The sequence below is a fragment of the Mustelus asterias genome, chromosome 12 (assembly GCF_964213995.1).
Source record: "Mustelus asterias chromosome 12, sMusAst1.hap1.1, whole genome shotgun sequence".
NCBI classification, from domain to species: Eukaryota; Metazoa; Chordata; class Chondrichthyes; order Carcharhiniformes; family Triakidae; genus Mustelus; species Mustelus asterias.
The window spans coordinates 8,934,643-8,956,417 of NC_135812.1; the positions used below are offsets into that span (position 1 = coordinate 8,934,643).

The 21,775-nt window shown below is 41.4% G+C and overlaps 1 protein-coding gene across 2 annotated transcripts in view; it reads left to right on the top strand.

The window, feature by feature from the left end:
- Window positions 1–21,775, top strand: part of ulk2 (unc-51 like autophagy activating kinase 2) — a 119,932-nt gene that overhangs the window by 14,446 nt on the left and 83,711 nt on the right. For both annotated transcript variants that reach the window (XM_078224678.1, XM_078224679.1), the window contains exons 2-3: window positions 6,313–6,405; window positions 9,416–9,457. In XM_078224678.1, the coding sequence (XP_078080804.1) occupies window positions 6,313–6,405; window positions 9,416–9,457 (135 nt within the window). The remainder of the gene's footprint in view (window positions 1–6,312; window positions 6,406–9,415; window positions 9,458–21,775) is intronic.

Here is a 21,775-nt window from a genome sequence, read left to right on the forward strand (position 1 = left end):
TAAACAATCCAGTTTCCAGTTCTTGCAGGGGACAAGAATTCCAAATAACTACCCTCGGTGAGAAACAATTTTCCCTCCATCTTAAATAGGAGGCCCCTTCATTATGGAACTGAATTCCTTAGTTCTGCAAACCCCAATAGGGTAAACAGCCTCTTGGAATCCACTCTGTCAAGTCCCCTTAGAATCTTTTATGTTTCAGTAAGATCACCACTAACTCCAATGAGTATAGCACAACCTGCTCAACCTTTCATCATCACAGAAATCAGCCTAGTGAACCTTCTCTGAATTGCTTCCAAAGCAATAATGTCTCTCTGTAAATAAGATAATTAAAACTGTACACGGTGCTCTAGGTTTGATTTTGCCCTGTACAGTTGTAGTAAAACTTCCCTACTTTTGTACTCCATTCCTCTTGCAATAAAGACCAACATTCAGTTTGCCATCCAAATTACTGACTGTACCTCCATGCTGATGTCCAAAATCCCTTTATACTGCAGCATTCTGCAGTCTCGCTTCATTTAAATAATATTCTACTTTTCTTCCTGGGTTTAGAGTTTTGATATATATCTAACTGTTCAGCACGAACAGGTTTTGAACCTAATTGGTTAGGTCACATTTCTATTGTGTCTAAATTTGAAAGCAGACTAGTGCATGTTCATTCCTGCTTCAGAATAATGAAGATTTGAGTTTATGCAACTCTCAATGTGATTTTACTTTTTCCTAATTAAATGTGATGTAATTGCCTGCAGGTTATGGTCTTCAAAGCATTTCCTGCGACATCAGAATTACATTCTCCTGTCTTCATTTCTAGTCACTAGCAGTGTTGTTGAATGAATATGTTGTGTATTGCAGTTTTCATGTTAACCCATGCAGACTGTCATAGGAAAAGTATCTTATTTTGGTTTCAGACATGGCTTTCAGGAAAGAAAGAACAATGCCAGCCAATTTCCATTGAATTGAATTGAACCCATTCATGGGATTTGGGTTGTGCAATATTTTAACCTCCAGGCACATAGAGATGAAAATGGTTCTGTTGGTTGCACGATTCGTACTTTAGGAGGCTCAATCAGTTACTTGAGAGAGTAACTAAATATCTCTGACTCTAAATCACATTCAGTTTAACACTAATGGGAAATCTCTGAAGATTATAATGTGAGAGTGGAAATGTTACAGTGATGTAATAAGCAATCTTGAAATTGCATTTGAAATATTTTAGATAGAGGTTTGAGCCTTTGTTAGACATCGTCAGTGTTGTATGATGGGCTGCTTTGTTCTTGTCTGAAACTGATTGTGGTTTGTTGTGTTTTGCTTTCCTCCGAAACATGGAATACTGCTGTGTGGTGAACCATCGTTGGTTCCCACTGGATAGTGCTGAGCCAGGGGCTGGCCAGTACTACAAGGATGTACATATGTTACTGTTGGGTTGTGCTATTGTTGCTGTTGGGGTTAGGGTGGGGTTGTTACACCTGTGTACTGTAGTGTTGTGGCACATCCCAGTCGGGCTCCGCCTCCTGGGAGAGGTATAAGAGTCCCTGCTCTGGCCGGGACCCCTTCAGTCTGGGATAGTGTATATAAGTTCTGGTAGCTTCGTTACAGTAAATAAAAGCCTTTCATTTACTGAGCTTCAAGCCTCGTGTTTGAATAGCGCATCATGCTGTAAAGAGGTATCTTAAAAAAAAAGAAAGATTTGCATTTATCTTGCGCTTTTCATGACCACCAGACATCTTGAGTGTTTTACAACCAGTAAAGTACTTTTTGAAATGTAGTTGCTATTGGAATGTGGGGAATCAGGCAACTAATTTAAACTCCCACTATCAGCAATGTGGTAATGATGAGAGAATCTGCTTTGTGATGCTGACTGAAGGATAAATGTTTGCCAGGACACAGGGAATAAATCCCCTACTCTTCTTTGAAATAGTGTCTTGGGATTTTTTACATCCACCCGTGCAGGCAGTTGGAGCCTTGGTTTAAACATCTCACCCGAAAGACAGCAGTGCAATGTTTCCTCAGTGCTGCATTGAGATGTCAGCCTTGATTCTTGATGATAAATTGAGGGGTTTCTTTTTTGGTGGTGGTAGTTGGGTGCTAGGGGGGGGGGGGGAAACAACTACTGTGTCCCAGAGTACACTTACCAAGTTAGTTGATTCATGATGATGTGAATGGGTAGGTTTGCACTCCTTGTCGTCTGATTTTGAGTGCAGATTTGCCACGTTTGTTTCTTGAACCCCGTAGCTCTTTCTGGCTTCGAACAACTTACTTAAGATTGCATTGCTGGAAGCAAGACAGATCAACTGGCTGCCTTGTAGCAGTGTTAGTGTTTCAAATTTACAACAACATGAACGATAGGTGTGATATTTCCAGTACAGCAAAAGCATAATTCCATTGAACTTGTGTTACAGCAAACCATGGGGGTGCTTGTAGTTGATTCTGAATAAATTAATTTCTCTCTCTCACCACAGTTGGAAACTGAACTAGACTGTTCATAACATTGGCATCTTATTTGGCTGAGGTAAACTTCCAAAGTACCTTGCTCCAACAATAGCGCCTACTTCCAATACAGTAATACCCGTCACCAACTATACCTCAGCTCTTCTACGGTTGGATCTCCTATTCATGCCTTTTTTTAACTCAACCCTACGATTCTAATACTTTCTTGGCCACCGTCCCATTTCCATCCTTCTCAAATTTGAACTTGTCCAAAACTTGGTCTAACTTGCACACAGTCCCACATACCTATCACCCTGTGCTCACTGACCTAGTTTCCAGTCCACAACACACCGATTTTTAGAATTCTCAATTTTATTTTCAAATGCCTCTGTGTCGTCACTCCTGATGTCTGTAGCTTCCAGTCCCACAACCCTCCCATATATGTGAGCTCCTACAGTTCTAGCCTCTTGCATATCTCTACTAGTAATCATTGCAAATTTGGTGACCGTGTCTTCGACTGCCTTGACTCTGGGCTCTGGAATTCCTTCCCTATATCTCTGTCTCTCCCCTCTCTCCTTTATGAAACCTACCTTTTCCTTATGTGGCCTGGTGTCAACTTTTAATAAAAGCAAAATACTGCGTCTGTAGATCCGAAATAAAAACAAAGTGCTGAAAAACTTCAGGTCTGGCAACATTTGTGGAGAGGGAAACAAAGTTAGTGTTTCGAGTCCGATATGAGACTTCTTTGAAAGTTGGTGTCAAATTCTGTTTGATGATATTCCTGTGAAGTGCTTAGAAATATCTGAGAAAAAACTGTGTTCGTCATTAACGCTTGTCTGTTAAAAACACTTGATTAAGTAAAAGCCTAATTTGATTTATTGTCACGTGTATTAACGTACAGTGAAAAGTATGGTTTCTTGCGCACTGTGCAGACATAGAGAAGGAAAGGAGAGAGTGCAGAATGTAGTGTTACAGTCATAGCTAGGGTGTAGAGGTAGGTCCATTCAAAAGTCTGATGGTAGGAGGGAAAAAACTGTTCTTGAGTCGTTTGGTATGCGACCTCAGACTTTTGTATCTTTTTCCCGACGGAAGAAGGTGGAAGAGAGAATGTCCGGGGTACGTGAGGTCCTCAATTATGCTGGCTGCTTTGCCAAGGCAGCGGGAAGTGGAGACAGAGTCAATGGATGGAAAGCTGGTTTGTATGGTGGATTGTGCTACGTTCACAACCTTTTGTAGTTCCTTGCGGTCTTGGGCAGAGCAGGAGCCATACCAAGCTGTGATACAACCAGAAAGAATGCTTTCTATGGTGCATCTGTAAAAGTTGATGAGAGTTGTAGCTGACATGTCAAATTTCCTGAGTCTTCTGAGAAAGTAGAGGCATTGGTGGGCTTTCTTAATTATAATGTCAGCATGGGGGGACCAGGACAGGTTGTTGGTGATCTGGACACCTAAAAACTTGAAGCTCTCGACCCTTTCCACTTCGTCCCCATTGATGTAGACAGGGGCATGTTCTCCTTTATGCTTCTTGAAGTCGATGACAATCTCCTTCGTTTTGTTGACGTTGATGTCCAGTGGGACTATTCGATCAATGAATTGATTTTAGTGATAACCTACAATCATAGTAGTGTAATCTTCATCTAGTTAAAGTTTATCCAGTAGATTTCTGTAAAGTTTCTTTAACGTGAAGCACTGAGTCTGACATTTTCATTTCTATCCCTTGGTGTGACCATTGACCAGAAACTGAATTGGACTAGCCATATAACTATTTTGGCTTCAAGAGCAGGTCAAAGGCTAGGAATCCCCAAAGCCTGCCCACCATCTAAAAAGTTAAAGTTTATCTATTAATCACAAGTAGGCTTACATTAACACTGAAATCAAACACTTAAATTAGCAATGAGATCTGTGAAAATCCCCTAGTTGCCACACTCTGGCACCTGTTCGGGTACACTGAGGGAGAATTTAGCATGGCCAGTGTACCTAACCAGCATGTCTTTTGGACTGTGGGAGGAAACCGGAGCACCCGGAGGAAACCCACGCAGACACGGGAAGAACGCGCAGTCTCCGCACAGACTGTGACCCAAGCCGGGAATTGAACTTGGGTCCCTGGTGCTGTGATGCAGCAGTGCTAACCACTGTGCCATTGTGCCGCCCCCTACAAGGCACAAGTCAGGAGTGTGCTGTAATACTCTCCCTTGTCTGGATGAATGCAGTTCCAACAACACTCCAGAAGCTTGACACCATTTTGGGCAAAGCAGTCCGCTTGATTGGCACCCTGTCCACAAACATTCACTGCCTCCATCATCGGCGCACAGTAGCAGCAGTGTGTGTACCATCTAACTACATGATGCAGTACAGCAACTCACCAAAGTTCCTTAGACAGCACCTTTCAGTCCCACAACCTCTACTGTTTAAAAGGACAAGGGCAGTAGATTCATGAGAATACCACTGTCTGGAAGTTCCTATCCAAGCCACTCACCATCCTGGCTTGGAAATATATCATCGTTCCTTGACTGTCACTGGTTCAAAAGCCTAGAACTGCCTCCTTACCAGCACCGTGAGCGTACCTACACCCATATTGACTGTAGCGGTTCAAGAAGGCAGTTCACCGCCACCACCTTAAGGGCAGTTACGGATGGGCAATAAATGCTGGCCTTGCCAGCGATGCTCTCAAACCATGAAATAATTTTTAAAAATGTCTTCCAGTTTTACAGTCTTAATTATACTGTATTAGACTTTGAGTTCCTTGCAAAATTATGTAAAAGGTTAATTGGCTTTTGATAGGGAAGAGAGCAAGTGTGCTTATTACAACAGTTTAAACAAGTAATGTCTGCACATTAATCATAAACTGATATTTAATTTGAATGTCTTTTAAAAGATTAGTTATATACACATGAATAACAAATAACGTTTTGTTAATTTCTTTGCACAGCTAAAATTGGAAGGCATTGAAAAGAGATCAAGCGCTTAGTTGCAGAAGGGAGAAAAAGTGCCCAGACCCCTTGTGCATAATGCCATACTGAGAGTTGGGGTTAATCACCACCTAATGGTTGATGAAGTGCACAGAAAACTGAAGAATAAGTCTGAATATAAATAAATGTGAAAATGGGAGGAGGAAAGAAAGGGAACTGATGGGCTGTAGCAGATTTTTCAGCATTGAAAATAACTTTTCTGTAAAAGTGCTACATTGCATAAAATTTCCATATTAGGGCGGCACGGTAGCATAGTGATTAGCACGCAGCGCCAGGGACTTGGGTTCAATTCTGACCTCGGGTGACTCTGTGAGGAGTTAGTGCATTCTCCCCATGTCTGCATGGATTTCTTCTGCTTTGGTTTCTTTCCACACTCCAAAAATGTGTGGGATAGGGTGATTGGCCTTGCTAAATTGCCCCTTACTGTCAGGGGGATTAGCAGGGTAAATACACGGGATGAGGCCTGGGTGGAATTGTTGTTGGTGCAGGATCAATGGGCTGAATGGCCGCCTTCTGTACTGCAGGGATTCTATGATTTTATGATACTATAGACTGCAACCTGTCGGTGTTCATTCTTTGAATTCCTGGAATAAACAAAAATATTAAATGTATTTTTGTTTTGGCGTTAAGATATTGCCATGCTCAAAGAGCCACACCCTCTTCCATTATGTGTTCAGTGTTTAAATACTGCCAGCAGCCCAGGAGGGTGATAGCAGGTTTTGTCATGCATTCAGTGAAATCCAATTGCACACCATTAATGCTGTATGGTTGGATCTAAGTTATATGCATCTCAGTGAAGAAAACAATATCTGCATCTCGTAACGCTACTTCTGCCACACCTTTTCCGAGATGCTGTTTTGCAACTTTAAGTTTAACCCCTCATCTGCACTTGTAAATGACCTTGTTTATCTTTCCTTAGAAACCAGATTGGGAAGTAGCTGTGAAATGCATAAACAAGAAAAATCTGTCCAAGTCGCAAATCCTGCTTGGGAAAGAAATCAAAATATTAAAGGTACAGTGTTTCTTTGAATTATCACTAGATGAAATAAAAGGTGAGAAATTGTCATGGATGTTGATTTTTACCACTGAAAATAGCCATTCAAGTAAGTGGCTCTTGTTTGCCCATCCACAGTGGCACAGTGGATAGCACTGCTGCCGCACAGCGCCAGGGGCCCGGGTTCAACTCCTGGCTTGGGTCACTGTCTGTGCGGAGTCTGCACATTCTCCCCGTGTCTGTATGGGTTTCCTCCATGGATTGGCCATGCTAAATTGCCCCTTAGTGTTCAAAGATGTGTGGGTTAGCGGGATTAGTGGGGTAAATATGTGGGGTTATGGGGATAGTGCCTGGGTAAGATTAAAGTTTTATTTATTAGTCACTTCTATCACACACCTTACTGTGTGGCAGCCAGTTTTTACATAGAATTTGATAGAAGTTACAGCACAGAAACAGGCCATTCAGCCCAGCTGCTCCATGATGGTGTTTATGCTGCACTCAAACCTCCTCCCATCCTATTTCATCTCACCCCATCAGCAAATCAATCAATTCCTTCCCCCTTTACGTCTTTCTCTACTTTCTCCTTAAATGTATTTATGGTTAGGGGTTGATATGGCACTGTGCTAATGTCACTGGATTGGTAATCCAGAGCCCCAGAATTTCATGAGTTTAAATCCCACCACAGCAGCTGGTGGAATTTAAATCCAGTTAATAAATCTGGAACTGAAAAGCTAACCCGAGTAATGGTAACCATGACAACTATCATTGATTGACTGAAAAACCCCTCTATGAATGAATGTCACTCAGGGAAGGAAATCTGCCGTCCTTACCTGGTCTGGCCTACATGTGATTCCAGAGCCACAGCAATGTGGTTGACTCCCAACTGCCCTCTGAAATGGTCCAGCAAGTCACTCAGTTCAGGGACAATTAGGGATGGGCCCAGCCAGAGACACCCACATCCCATTGAGACAAAAGAAAAGTGATATTTGCCTCAGATCCTTCCTGTGGCAGCAAGTTCCACATTGCCACTGCCCTCTAAAGCTGAAAGTTTATTTATTAGTGTCACAAGTAGGCTTACATTAACACTGCAGTGAAGTTACTGTGAAAATCCCCTAGGCGCCACACTCTGGCGCCTGTTTGGGTACACTGAGGGAGAATTTAGCACGGCCAATGCACCTAACCAGCACATTTTTTGGATTGTGGGAAAAAACCAGAGCACCCGGAGGAAACCCACGCAGACACAGGGAGAATGTGCAGACTCCACACAGACAGTGACCCAAACCAGGAATCGAACTCGGACCGCTGGCGCTGTGATGCAGCAGTGCTAGTCATTGTGCCACCGAGCCACCCCTATTGGTCTGTCAGAGAGTCAGCGCAGACTCAATGATCTAAAGTCAAGGCTCAATAATATTAAGAAGCACTAGTCTCCAGGACCTTCGTCTCAAAAGTGGTCATGAGACAGCTCCTGAGTCAGTATGAACACACAAACACAATAAATAGCAGTAGCCCATAGAGGAGTTTTCTTCACCGCAGAGATACACAGCCCAAAGATGTGCTGGTTAGGTTGATTGGCTAAATTGACCCTAGTGTTATGGAATTTGCAGGGTAAATATGTGGGGTTATGGGAATAGGACCTGGGTGGGATTGTGGTTGGTGCAAACTTGATGGGCTGAATGACCTCTTTCCACGCTGTAGGGACCCTATGATATTCTATGTTACAGTTTGGTTACTGATTTTAAAAGTCTCCTCACACTCCCAAGTTCTGACACTGGATTCAAATTGATTGAGTAATGATGGACCATGTGGTATGATGTAATTTCTAAATATGCCAGTGACATTTAGTGATGTGTTTTATTTATATTGTCAATTGGCCAGTTTAATTCTTTGAACATTGCTGGCACGTGAAAGTGGGTTATATTTAATGCCAATATAATTTACACCTGGCAGCAGCACTTAGATTTTGTTTTTCCCTTTCAGTTCCCTTCCTGCATTCCTTATGTGGTGCACCCCATTTAAAACATTCTTAGGATAATCCTGTAGATCTAAAGTAATCTTTGTTGTTTTCCAAAATACTTGCCAAATTACCTGTAATAAACAGAAATAGAACATTCATTGCACTGAAAATATGGGTGCTCAATTTGTGCAATCGCCTACTTGTGTTTTTACTCTTTGCCACTGTCATTGAATGGGCATTGCTTTGTTGCAATATTGAATCCAATTATTATTGGGAACTAGAGATTTTGAGGCTAAGTTATTTATTCCTATGAAACACTGCAGAAGTAGATGTGGAAGTAGCAGATGAATGCTGCTCACCTTTGATCAATTCCGTTTGGTAATCCTTCTGATGTAAGGAAGTTAGCTTGAACAACTACATTTGATGTAGATTATATCGGTCAAATTCCTATGTTTCCATCAGCACCACCACCTCTTGTTGCACTCTGGATAAAGTGTTTACAAAGCTGCGTTAATAGACATTGAGAAGTCAACATTCTCAGAAGTTCAACCGTTTTGACTAGTTGTAATATGCCAATTTTCCAGGTTCCCTACTTCAAAAGAAAAGATTCCTTTTGTATAGTTTTTCATGCATTATTTTTAGCTTGCAGCGCCACATTGATGTAATGTAAATATTAATCTAGTTATATTTCTCTGCCTGACTTTGCTAATGTTCTTAATGAGAATGATTTTCTATGTTGAGGCCTACTGAATTCTGAGCTCTTTAATTGGCTTCTTTTTGAAAGAGTGGGGTGCAGCACCAGAAATACAGACTACCCTCTGATTATTGTCAAATTAATGTGTTGTACACCTCTGGTTGCTAAAGTTTTGGCGAATGATTTGTTCACAGATGCTTGGAATGTGGCTATTACATATATTCAGTAGTGTTTGATTGATGAAGAAATGAATACCTTTTTTGAGGGAAAAAAAGGACTTAAGATTCTAACTTGCTCTTATGATAACGAAAGGGAGGAAGAACTTTAGTGTTTTCCCCTATACATTACTTAATTTACAAATTCTGCACTTTTGATTTTAGGAGCTTCAACATGAGAACATCGTAGCACTTTATGATGTTCAGGTAAGAAACTTGATATCACTCTGGCTGGCTTATTGTTGTCAATTACAGTAATAAATAACCTTTCAAAGATAATTTATTATAGCCATCATTTCCACTCAAACCTAGTTAAAAATATAAATTAATTATTGTAAGTGTACCTAAGAACGATTGCATCTGTCTCTTTGGGGCATGGGTTAATTTGATTTTACAACTTTAACTTATTACTTAGGGGCAGGTGTTATGGACAGGGGAGAGAGGCAAACTGAACTAAATTTTTTTTCACTGTCTATCCATAGACAGAGGTGTTTTGATTTTGAAATAGACTGTGCTGTGGTTCCCCAAACCCTCTTGTGGTGAAGTCAATTTTGAAGTGACTCTCAGCAATCTCTCTTTAGGGTTAATTGAGAGGTATTGTTTATTGATGCATTATAATCTGGGGATGGTCGTCACAACTGCATATACACACACAAACAGACAAGAAGGAGATGGGAAAGAAAATAATTTTACAACTAGGAATAACTTGAAATTAAAAAAAACCCAAGGACTCCTTCATATAGGAGTTAAATTTCAGGCAGGTTCAGCTGAAAGCTGACGCAGCAGGATGAGGTTGTTGTACAGAAACTTGGTCCACTCTGCAGGTGATGGCAGGAATCTTTCAGAGACCCAGGCTTTAGATGTTGAGGCAGGCTTTGTTGTCAGCCTGGAGTCCTGCTCTGGTGTTGGCAGGCTGGATGGTAACACAGCCTACTGCTCTGGGAGACCAAAAACTTTACAAAGGTCAAAGGAGCTTGGTCCATGTGGTGTTGCCTAGTAATGAGAGAGTTTCAGGTTAACAATCAATTTCTATGTTTCTGGTCAAAATCCATTGTTCTGTAGGAGATGGATAGTGGCTATTTGTGCATCCTCGGGTATAACTAGTTTCATGGTCCTATCTTTGTTACAAGTCTAGGCTGTGGCCTCAGATTGCTGCTAATTTGTCATGTTGATTGCAGTCAGTCCATACGATGATGTGAGATTCTATAAGGATGAGAGTTGTTTTGTCCTGTGATTACTGTTGGAAGGTTCCACCCTGACCTGCAGCAGCCATGCTTTTGGTCCAGCAAAGCCAATTTTAAATGAGTGGAAAGAAGTGTTTGTTTTAAACAGTTTAATGATCTCTTTCATATCTTACGAACATGACAGAAGAGAAATGTTTTGTATTCCAAATTTTTTTAAGGAATATTTTCCTTTGTTAATGGTGGTTTCGTGTTTTAATGTGTAACGTTAACAAGATTCATTGCGTCAGTGTTTTGCCACCAGAGCATGGAGTCATGGAAGTACCAGATGCTTTAGCAGATGATTTGTATGCGATTTCTCAGTCTAATTATATTTTGTCTGATAACTTTGACCATTAACCCTGAATTTACCTCAATCTATCCTAGTTATAAAACATTTCTTGAATTTCAGTGTATTCTTTGTAAATTGTGCTGAACTTCTACTTTAGGATGTATTCCATATTATTTGCTGAAGAAAATAACCACGTGAACAACACATCCCATTATTAATGAGCAAATTGTCAGCAACTTATTGAGGAATGAAGAGCCTATTAATTGCTTATGCCTTGGGTTGCTAGACGATTTGTGCTGCTCTAACATAATTTTCACGGAAAGTGTCTGTCCCTTAGTCTCCTGGTGAGTTTCATGAATTGCTGCATTTGTACATTTGTACCTGTTAAACTCAGGACACAAAATTGTCTGCTAATTAAGAGTAGGTGCCCATTTTGAAGATGTGATAATTACTGATCAGTCAACCTGTCAATCAACCTCTGGCCCAAAAAGTCAACAGTGCAATACTAAGATTAAGGCAAAATACTGCGGATGCTGGAATCTGAGACAAAAACTGAAAATGATGGAGAAACTTTAGGGTCATCTAGGCTCGAAACGTTGGCTGTATTGACTCCACAGGTGCTGTCAGACCTGCTCAGTTTCGCCAGCATTTTCTGTTTTTTGAATTAAGAGTGCAATCTTGACGTGAATTCCTTTCATTTTTCTCTTTTTATCCAATCTTTCCTTCTCTCTGTTTCTCTCTCGGGACATGATTTGACATTGAAATCCTCTCTTGTAATTCGCTTACCTCCTCAGTTCCCCTGCTGTTTATTTCTTAATCCTTAAATCTAATTAGTTAAGGAAAAGCACTTTAGGCCCTGTCATTCACCTAGCTTGCCACATCATTATCTTTTCACACTTCCAGGGCAAAGTATTTTTGATTAGGTACAATGCTGGATGCTGTGTCCCAATAATTAAGTGCTTTAACAATAGCCGCAAAGAAACCTTGTGCTGCATCAGCATGACATGTTTATTTTTTGCAGCACTTGGCATAACGAGTCAAGGCAATTCATGTTGAATACCATGGGCAGGATTCCCTGACCTCATCCGCGGCTGGAATTCTCCGGTCCTGCTGCTGTGAATAGCAATTTGGTTGAGTGCCACATTCTCCGTTCGCGTTGGTAGTAGTACAACATTGCAGAATTCTGGCCTATGTCTGCTGATACTGGATAGGGCCACTGGCGTTATACATGTTTGCACAGTTGCTTGTGATATATTACCTTATTTTTACAAGGAAACTAGACATTAATTTAATCTGGGGCTAGATCTATATATTTTGCAACCACTCCCATGTGACCAATCCTGTACAGCAAAAACACTCTCCGGGTTGGGCTGATATTTTTGCAACATTTTAAAATGTATTTCAATAAGGAAGGTGGAATATAATTAGAAGTTGGGAGGATTTGGTTTAGATAGCAATTAGATCAGTATTATGGACTATTAGCTAACTTAATGTGCTTCTGATGTAATATCAAGATTGTTGGACATCCTTTGTTTTTGATTTGATTTATTATTGTCACATGTATTAGTATACAGTGAAAAGTATTGTTTTTTGTGCACAATATAGATGAAGCATACCGTTCATAGAGAAGGAAAGGAGTGCAGAATGTAGTGTTACAGTCATAGCTAGGGTGTAGAGAAAGATCAACTTAGTTTGAGGTGGGTCCATTCAAAAGTCTGGCAGTAGGGAAGAAGCTATTCTTGAGTCGGTTGGTACGTGACCTCAGACTTTTACATCTTTTTCCTGACACAGGAAGGTGGAAGAGAGAATCCAGGGTGCGTGGGGTCCTTAATTATGCTGGCTGCTTTTCCGGGGCAGCAGGAAGTGTAGATGGATGGGATGGGAGGGTGGTTTGCGTGATGGATTGGGCTACATTCATGACCTTTTGTAGTTTCTTGTAGTCTTGGGCAGAGCAGGCGCCATACCAAGCTGTGATACAACCAGAAAGAATGCTTTCTATGGTGCATCTGTAAAAGTTGGTGAGAGTCATAGCTGACATGCCAAATTTCCTTAGTGTTCTGAGAAAGTAGAGGCGTTGGTGGGCTTTCTTAACTATAGTGTCGGCATGGGGGGACCAGGACAGGTTGTTGGTGATCTAGACACCTAAAAACTTTTAGCATGAAAAACTGTAAAACTGCACAAATGAAAAAAAGATTTTGAGTTAATAACTTTATTTTGTATGCATTGAATATGCGGAGAGGCATGGTTTAAATTGCCTCCATTACTACAAGGAAAGAGAGACTCGAGGCTTTCTCAGTATTTGAGATGGGCAGTTTGTTTGAATCTCTTCTGTCTGGTTAGATTGAATGCTTGAATGCAAGAACCTAGGATCAGCTATTTCAGATGTTACTGTATGCAAATACTTATCCGGGAGTTCAGGTAACTGTCAAAAATCAGAAGGAACAGGTTACCTGAACTAGGTTTGCCGGTTTGGTGTTAAGTGCTAAATCTGGATGTCATCAACATTGCAAGAGATGGTAAATTGTTGCGATTAGCATGAGAACAGCAGCAGAGAGCAATTCTTTGAACAATGGGCAGTTCTAAGAAACTGAAGAGCAAATCTAAACAATGCCCATCAGTATTGTAAAGGCAAAATGCTGCAGATGCATTGGTTCTATTCCCTCTCCACAGATGCTGTCAGACCAGCTGAGTTTTTCTGGCATTTTCTGGTGTTATTCCCATCAGTATTGTGCTTAGCGCTGTTTTGTATGCTTTTTCAATCTAGTGGTGAAAGATAGTTTATGTATAAATTTTGGATAAAGTAGACGTGGAGCGAAAGCTTCCTCTTGTGGGACATTCTAGGACGAGAGGTCATAGACCTTAGGGTAAGAGATAGCAAATTTAAAACAGAGTTGAGGAGAAACTACTTCTCCCAAAGGGTTGTGAATCTATGGAATTCGCTACCCCAAAGTGCGGTGGATGCTGGGATAGTGAGTACATTTAAGGAGGAGTTAGACAGATTTTTAATTGGTAATATGTTGAAGGGTAATGGGGATGAGGAGGATATGAGCCATGATCGAATGGCGGAGCAGACTTGATGGGCCCAATGGCCTAATTCTGCTTCTGTATCTTATGAACTTATGAACATATTTTGCTTGTGAAGTTGCCCACTCTTTGATGCCAAAAACTGCAGTTTCCCCACTGGGTTGCTGGGTGAAGATTTTCACAGCAGAGTGCTGCATCTGACAACAGACAGAGATGTTTACAAATGGGCCAGAAGAGTACCTGCTGTTGAGCAGCTAATACAAGGTATAAAATTGGCTGCGGAGGAGTCTTGTCTTGACAGCAGGAATTAGTCAGGATATGAAGGGAATTAAGTAAAACGTAATTACATAAACCTTTCTTCGTTAGCTGGAAGTACCATTTTTAAGGGCATTTGGTAGGAAAATTACAGAAGCGTTTATTGTTTTCATTCTCTCAGCTCCAGCCTGTTTGCAAAAATCGAACTTCATGCTGGTTGCCAGAACAAAATTGCTGATGTGGTTTTTTTAGAAGGCAGGAATTTCAGCATTCTCCCATGCTTGCTTGGTTCTCAGGCTCTGACACATATGCAGTCCAAGATGTTAATCTTCAGTGTGGGAACAAAATAAAAATTGCGGTAGCCTTTTTTTGTAGTTGATCCATTAAACTGTGCTTCAGCTTGATCTGTGCAAGTCTCTGTGTGCCCCCCCCCCCCCCCCCCCCCCCCAGTTCATGCTGGAAGCCTTGTATTTTCCAAGAAGAGGATGTTGAGGAAATAAACTCACCATGCTGCATGTGAAATAGAAAATAATGGGAATTATTCCAAAGCACTAATCTAATTGAGAGGATTCCATTTTTAAATTAAATTCCAGCTGACCTCTGTGACATTGATCATGGGTAGTCTGTGCGTCTAGAGCATGGTCTTTTGTTGTTTAGTTGTTTAAATGGAGTGGTCTCTCGCCTGAGCTATCCAGCTTGGGCTGTGTATGGGGTGGGAGTAGTTTCAGTAGCTATGCAAAACTACCAAGCATTGCAGAGACCAGATTTTCAAAAGGTATTAATAACAAGCATGGAATGACTGAAAGTCTTTACTGTTATGTATTTATATTGAGTCTCGGTAGGTGCAGTAAACGCTGTGTATTAATCTGTGCATGTCGTCACTGGAAGTGACGTTACAGGTCACTAGCGCAGGGAAGTGTCTGAGTGAAGAAGCAGCCTGTAATGACACACCTTGTAAATAAAACTGTTAGTTTTTAACCCTCCGTATTTCCTAGGCGTCAGTACCACAATAAAACACAAAACCTGGTGACGAGGGCTTTGGCACCTGCTTATGAAAAATCGGAAAAGAAGATTTGGAGGAAAAGCTGTCATGTGCTGCAGACATCTCAGGCAAGGTGGGCAGGAGTAACAATCCTCTCCAGAGCATTTATAGAGCTGGGGATGCTTTTTAAAAAAAAAAAGAGGCTGAAGCTTGGATTGTTGCCTTCCTTAAACAGGAAAAGCAAGGTAGCTGCTGAAAACACATTGCAAAGTGTGCATACAGGGGACCTCCATTAGGAAGAAAATGGTGGGAGCTTTTGGCGCCATGGGACCCTTTGATGAAAATGTGGAGCTATGGGGCTGCTATGCTGAGCGTTTTAACTATTTTGTGCAGGCAAACAAAATAGCAGAAGATATTAGAGTTCCCACTTTCCTGAGCATGATGGGGGCCGGGAGGAACATTCAATCTCCTCAGTAGTTTAGTGCAATTGGAGATGCCAGGCACTAAAACTTGCACTTGTAGAGATTCTGCAAGCATGCTATTCACTGAAGCCTTTGGTGAATTATCACTGAGTGTGCTTGCCATTCTTGGTGCTGCGAATACATTCTGGGTTACTCCTTTGCTGAATGGACAGCCAATAAGGATGGAAGTCGACACTGGGGCAGCAGTTTCGCTGGTGAAGAAGACTGAGGAAAAACCAGACATATTCCCTTGGAAGCTTCAAGAATAGAAACATAGAAATGAGAAGCAGGAGTAGGCCATTCGGCCCTTCGAGCCTGCTCCGCCATTCATTTTGATCATGGCTGATCATCGAATTCAATATCCTGATCCACCCCCCCGCCCCTTCCCCCTGTATCCCTTGATCTCTTTAGTCCCAAGAGCTATATCTAATTTATTCTTGAAATCAAACAACATTTTGGCCTCAACTACATTCTGTGGCAGTGTATTCCACAGATTCACCACTCTCTGGGTGAAGAAGTTTCACCTCACTTCAGTTCTAAAAGGTTTATCCCTTATCCTCAAACTATTACCCCTAGTTCTGGACTCCCCCACCGTTGGGAACATTCTTTCTGAATCTACCCTGTCTAATCCTGTTAGAATTTTATAAGTTTCTACGTGAACTCCCTCACTCTTCTAAAGTCCAGTGAATATAATCCTAACCGATTTAGTCTTATCATATGCTGAACCTGCCATCCCAGGAATCAGCCTGGTAAACCTTTGCTGCACTCCCTCTATAGCAAGGACATCCTTCTCAGATAAGAACACCAAAACTGCACACAACAGTCCAGGTGTGGCCTCACCAACATTCTATACAATTGCAGCAAAACATCCCTATTCCTATACTCAAATCCTCTTGCGATGAAGGCCAACATACCATTTGCCTCCTTTTCTGCCTGCTGCACCTGCGTGCTTTCAGTGACTGATGCACAAGGACTCTAAGGTCTCGTTGAGTATCCACCTCTCTTCAATTTACACCCATTCAAGTAATAATCTGTCTTCCTATTATTGCTGCCAAAGTGGATAATCTCACATTTATCCACATTATACTGCATCTGCCATGCAATGCCCACACATTCAGCCTGTCTAAATCACGCTGAAGCACCTCTGCATCCTCTTCGTAGCTCACAATTTTGTATCACCTGCAAATTTGGAGAGAGTACATTTGGTTCCCTCTTTGAAATCATTAATATATAATGTGAACAGTTGGGGTCTTCGCACAGTTCCCTGCGGAACCCCACTAGTTACTGACTGCCAATCAGAAAAATACCCATTTATGCCAACTCTTTGCTTCCTATCTGCTAACCAGCTTTCTATCCAGCTCAAGACATTACCTGCAATCTCATATGCTTTGACTTTACATAGTAGTCTGTTATGTGAGACTTTGTCGAAAGCCTTCTAAAAGTCTAAACCGCATCCACTGGTTCTCCTCGGTCAATTCTATTGGTTACGTTCTCAAAGAATTCCAATAGATTCATCAAGCATGATTTCCCTTTTATCAATCCATGCTGACTTTTTCTGATTATACCACTGCCTTCCAAATGCCGAGTTATGAAATTGTTGATCAGCTCTAGCAACTTCCCCAGTACCGACGTTAGGGTCACTGGTCTATAGTTCCCTATTTTCTCTCTATCTCCCTTTTTGCATAGTGGGCTTACATTAGCTACCCTCCAATTTGTAGGAACTATTCCAGAGTCCAAAGAATTTTGGAAAATAACCACCAATGGATCTATTATTTCCAGGGCCACTTCCTTAAGATTATCAGGACCCAGAGATTTATCCACCTTCAATCCCATTAATTTCCCCAAAACTATTTCTTTACTAATGCTGGTTTCTTTCAGCACCTCACTAAAACATGTTTCGCTCAACACTTCTGGTACATTATTCATGTCTTCCTTTGTGAAGACTGAAGCAAAGTACAAATTTAATTCCGCAGCCATTTCTTTATTTCCCATCTGTAAGGAGAGAAAAGAGCCGATGTTTCATGTCCAGATGACCCTTTGTCAAAGCTTTGACCAAGGGTCATCTGGACTCGAAACATCAGCTCTTTTCTCTCCTTACAGATGCTGCCAGACCTGCTGAGGTTTTCCAGCATTTTCTCTTTGGTTTCAGCATCCGCAGTAATTTGCTTTTATCTTTATTTCCCATTATGAATTCTCCTGTTTCTGACTGTAAGGGGCCTACATTCGGTTTTGTCAATCTTTTTCTTTTTACATATCTATAGAAACTTTTACAGTCAGTTTTTATGTACCCCACTAGCTTACTTTCATACTCAATTTTTCCCTTCTTAATCCCTTGGTCCTCTTTTGCTGAATTTTAAACTGTTCCCAATCATAGAATCCCTACAGTGCAGAAGGAGGCCATTCGGCCCATCGAGTCTGCACCAACCACAAATCCACCCAGGCCCTATCCCCATAACCCCATGCATTTCCCCTTGCTAGTTCCCCTGACACTAAGGGGCAATTTACCATGGCCAATCCACCTAACCGCACATCTTTGAACTGTGGGAGGAAACGGGAGCACCTGGAGGAAACCCACGCAGACCCGGGGAGAATATGCAAATTCCACACAAACAGTGACCCAAACTGGGAATCGAACCCGGGTCCCTGGTGCTGTGAGGCAGCAGTGCTAACTATTGTGCCACCATGCCAACCCAGGCCTATTGCTTTTTCTTGCCAATTTGCATGCTTCTTCCTTGAATTTGATTTCCCTTGTAAGCCATGTTGAATAGTGTTGAAGACATACATGGGTGAAGTAGTTCCACTGAAGAGCTGCATTGAAATAGCTGTGCAACTTAATGGGCAAACAGCAGATTTGTCTCTGCATATAGTAAAGGGTAATTATCCAGCATTGATGGGTTAAACATGGTTAGAAAAGATTTGACTGAACTTGGCCAAAGTCAACCTGATGACTAATAAAGAATCAGGCCTTACAAAAATTCTAAAGAAGCATACGGCTGTGTTTGATGGAAAACTGGGGAGTATGAAATATATCACAGTTAAATTGAGGATTAAAGAAGGAAGCCAAGCCAAATTCTTGACGATACGGTCAGAACCCTATGCTATCAAGCTGAAAGTGGAGGCTGACTTGGAACGACTTGTGAAGACAGGAGTCTAGGAATTAATGACTAGACTACACCAATAGTACCAGTCAACAAAAAGGATGGATCCGTACAGATTTGTGGAGGCATCAAAGCCACCCTTAATCCAGTGCTGTGTGCAGAACAATACCCATTACCTCACATTGATGACCTGTTTGTGGGATTGGCGTTTTAACAAAATCAACCTAAACCAAGCATACTTTCAAATGAATAATGACCAGAAGTCACAGGAACTTCTGACAATAGTGACACATGAAGGTTTGTTTCATTACCGAAGATTACCATTTGATATCACATTAGCTCCAGCATTGTTTCAAAGAGTCATGGACCAAATCCTGAGTGGACTAAGTGGAGTCCAATGCTATCTGGAAGACATCCTGGTCACTGGAAAAGACAAAGAGGAGCATCTTCAGAATTTGGATGTCACTCTTCAGAGATTGGAAGACTATGAACTGAGAGTCCGCAAGGACAAGTGAGTTTTTTGTCCTCTGGAGTATTTGGAACATGTGATTGATGCCATAGGCCTTCACAAATCTCCTTCAAAGGTTAAAGCTGTCATAGAGGCGCCAGCACCTCAGAATATTAACCAGTTACGATACTTCCTAGGATTGTTGAATTACTACGGAAGATTTTTCAAATTTGGTAACCATTGAAAAACCATTGCATAACCTGTTGTGCCAAAACAAGAAGTGGTAGCATTTGATCAATGCAGTAATGTTTTCGTGCAAACCAAAGAAGCTTTGCTCAGATCTGAAGTCCTTAGCATTTCGGTTCTATCCTACCCCTACAGTTGGTGTGTGATGCTTCTCCTTATGATGTTGGAATGGTGGTATCCCACATTGTGCCGTCGGGTGAAGAAAGACTCATTGCCTCTGCAAAATTGAGCAAAGCTGAAAGTAACTACGCCGAAATCGAAAATGAGGCTTTAAGGATTATCTTTGGAGTAAAGAGATTCCATCAATTCCTGTACGGAAGAAGCTTTACACTGTTGATAGACCATTGTGTATTAACAACAATTTTTTGGACCCACACAGGAATTCCATCACTTGCTGCAAGTAGATTGCAGAGATGGGCTCTGCTTTTGTTTGCACATACTTGTTCCATCAAGTATCAGCATTCAAGTCTCCATTGTAATGCAGATGGACTTTCACGATTACCACTAGCAAGTAGTTCGGCAGATTACACGAGCAGAAGCATCTTCTACTTTGAGAAGGTGGACAAGTGAAGAAGTACACTTAGTGATCTGATACTCGCTGAAGTAATGGATGTAGTGCTACAAGGCAAGACCTCAGAACATGGGGCGGCACGGTGGCGCAGTAGTTAGCACTGCTGCCTCACAGCGCCGGGGACCCAGGTTAAATTCAGGCTTCAGGTCATTGTCTGTGTGGAGTTTGCACTTTCTCCCCATGTCTGCGTGGGTTTCCTCCAGGTGCTCCGGTTTCCTCCTACAATCCAAAGATGTGCGGGTTTGGTTGATTGGCCATGGTTAATTGCCTCTTAATGTCAGGGGTATTAGCAGGGTAAATGTGTGGGGTTACGGGAATAGGGCCTGGGTGGATTGTGGTTGGTACAGACTCGCTGGGCCAAATGGCCTCTTTCTGTACTGTAAAGATTCTATGAACATCTGACTTGAAACTGTACTCCACCAGAAATTGGAGCCGTCTCTACATTCAGGATGTCGTCTTTTGGGGCTCAGTGATCATTCTGCCACCATTGATAAAATGAGTGTTTTGTACAAGGACCATTGCGGAATTGTGAGCATGAAAGAAATAGTGAGGAGTTATTTCTGGTGGCCTGGATTGGATGTATAGATTGAAGAGAAAGCTGGAACATGTTTTTCATGTGCAAAGGTACGTAATTTGCCACAGTTAACACTGCTGCATCCTAGGGAATGGTCGGAAGGGACTTGGCAACAGCTCCAAGTCAACGTCTCTCAACCTTTTGCAGAACATACCTAATAACGGTTGATGCTTATTCAAAGTGCCAGAGAAAGATGATCACGAGGTTAGGAGAAGTCTTTAATAGGTTTGGATTCCCTGAGCAATTGGTAAATGACAATGAGCTCAACTTGTATTTCAAAAATTGAAAAGTTTCTTGAGAGTGGTGTTCAACATACTAGGTCTGCACCGTACCAACCTGCTATGAATGGGCGAGCAGAATGTTTCGTTCAAATCGTGAAACGTGCATTGAAAGCAACCAGGGAACAAGGTTCACTGAACAAATGCCTTAATCAATTCCTACTAATGTATAGGAATACCGCTCATTCAATGACTAACATCTCCTGCATCACTAATGATGAAGAGAAAGTTAGGTTCAGCATTCGACTTGTTGAAGCCTCGGAAAATAAAAGAAATCATTCAACAGAAACAACGAGGACAGATGGAATGGTGGGGAAGTAAAACAAAACATTGTGTCTTCCACAAAGTGTGCACTGGTTGTAAAACTATTTTTAATACATATAGGCAGATCTTGTAGGTAGTCTGAGATTTGGAGTAATGTAGTAATGTTTAGCTGCTAGCCTGTTCTTTTAAAGCCACTGCTCAGGTTCCCCTGTGGGGTAGTGGCCGAAAGCGGATGCTGACATCAGTTAAAGGCTACTGTTGTTGGAAGTTGCAGTTGTCTGGATCCTTGATTTGTTATCACAATCTCTCCATGTTATCTTGATCAGACAATGAGCAGAAAGCTAGTGGATTTATTACTCATCTTGTATAGTTTTGGGTAAAATAAAATGTATGGAAAACCTTTTCACTTTTCTAAGCTTTTGTTTATGCGCAGTGTAACATGAGCTCATAAATTTTAAGGCACAGATGTTGCTCAGCTACGCAACTCTGTAACAAAATGAGTTAAAAATCTGTTTCTTCCAATTTGCAAAATTAAATTCACAGATGGTTTGATGCTACAGATATTCTGAGTTTGTTGGGCATTTCATTATCGTGCAGCAGCAGAGTTGGTATAACACATGTATATATTGTTGCCAATTTACTGTTGTAATATTTTTCAAACATGTTGCCATCAGTGTAATACCGGAGAATTTGTGTAATTGAACAAGCTCACGCTTCAGGTATGGCGAGAGTTGATTTTTAAAGGAATTTTGTCCCAAGCAATGGCTGTATTTTTCTTAGTTTTGTTTTATTACATTTGCACATCCTTGCAG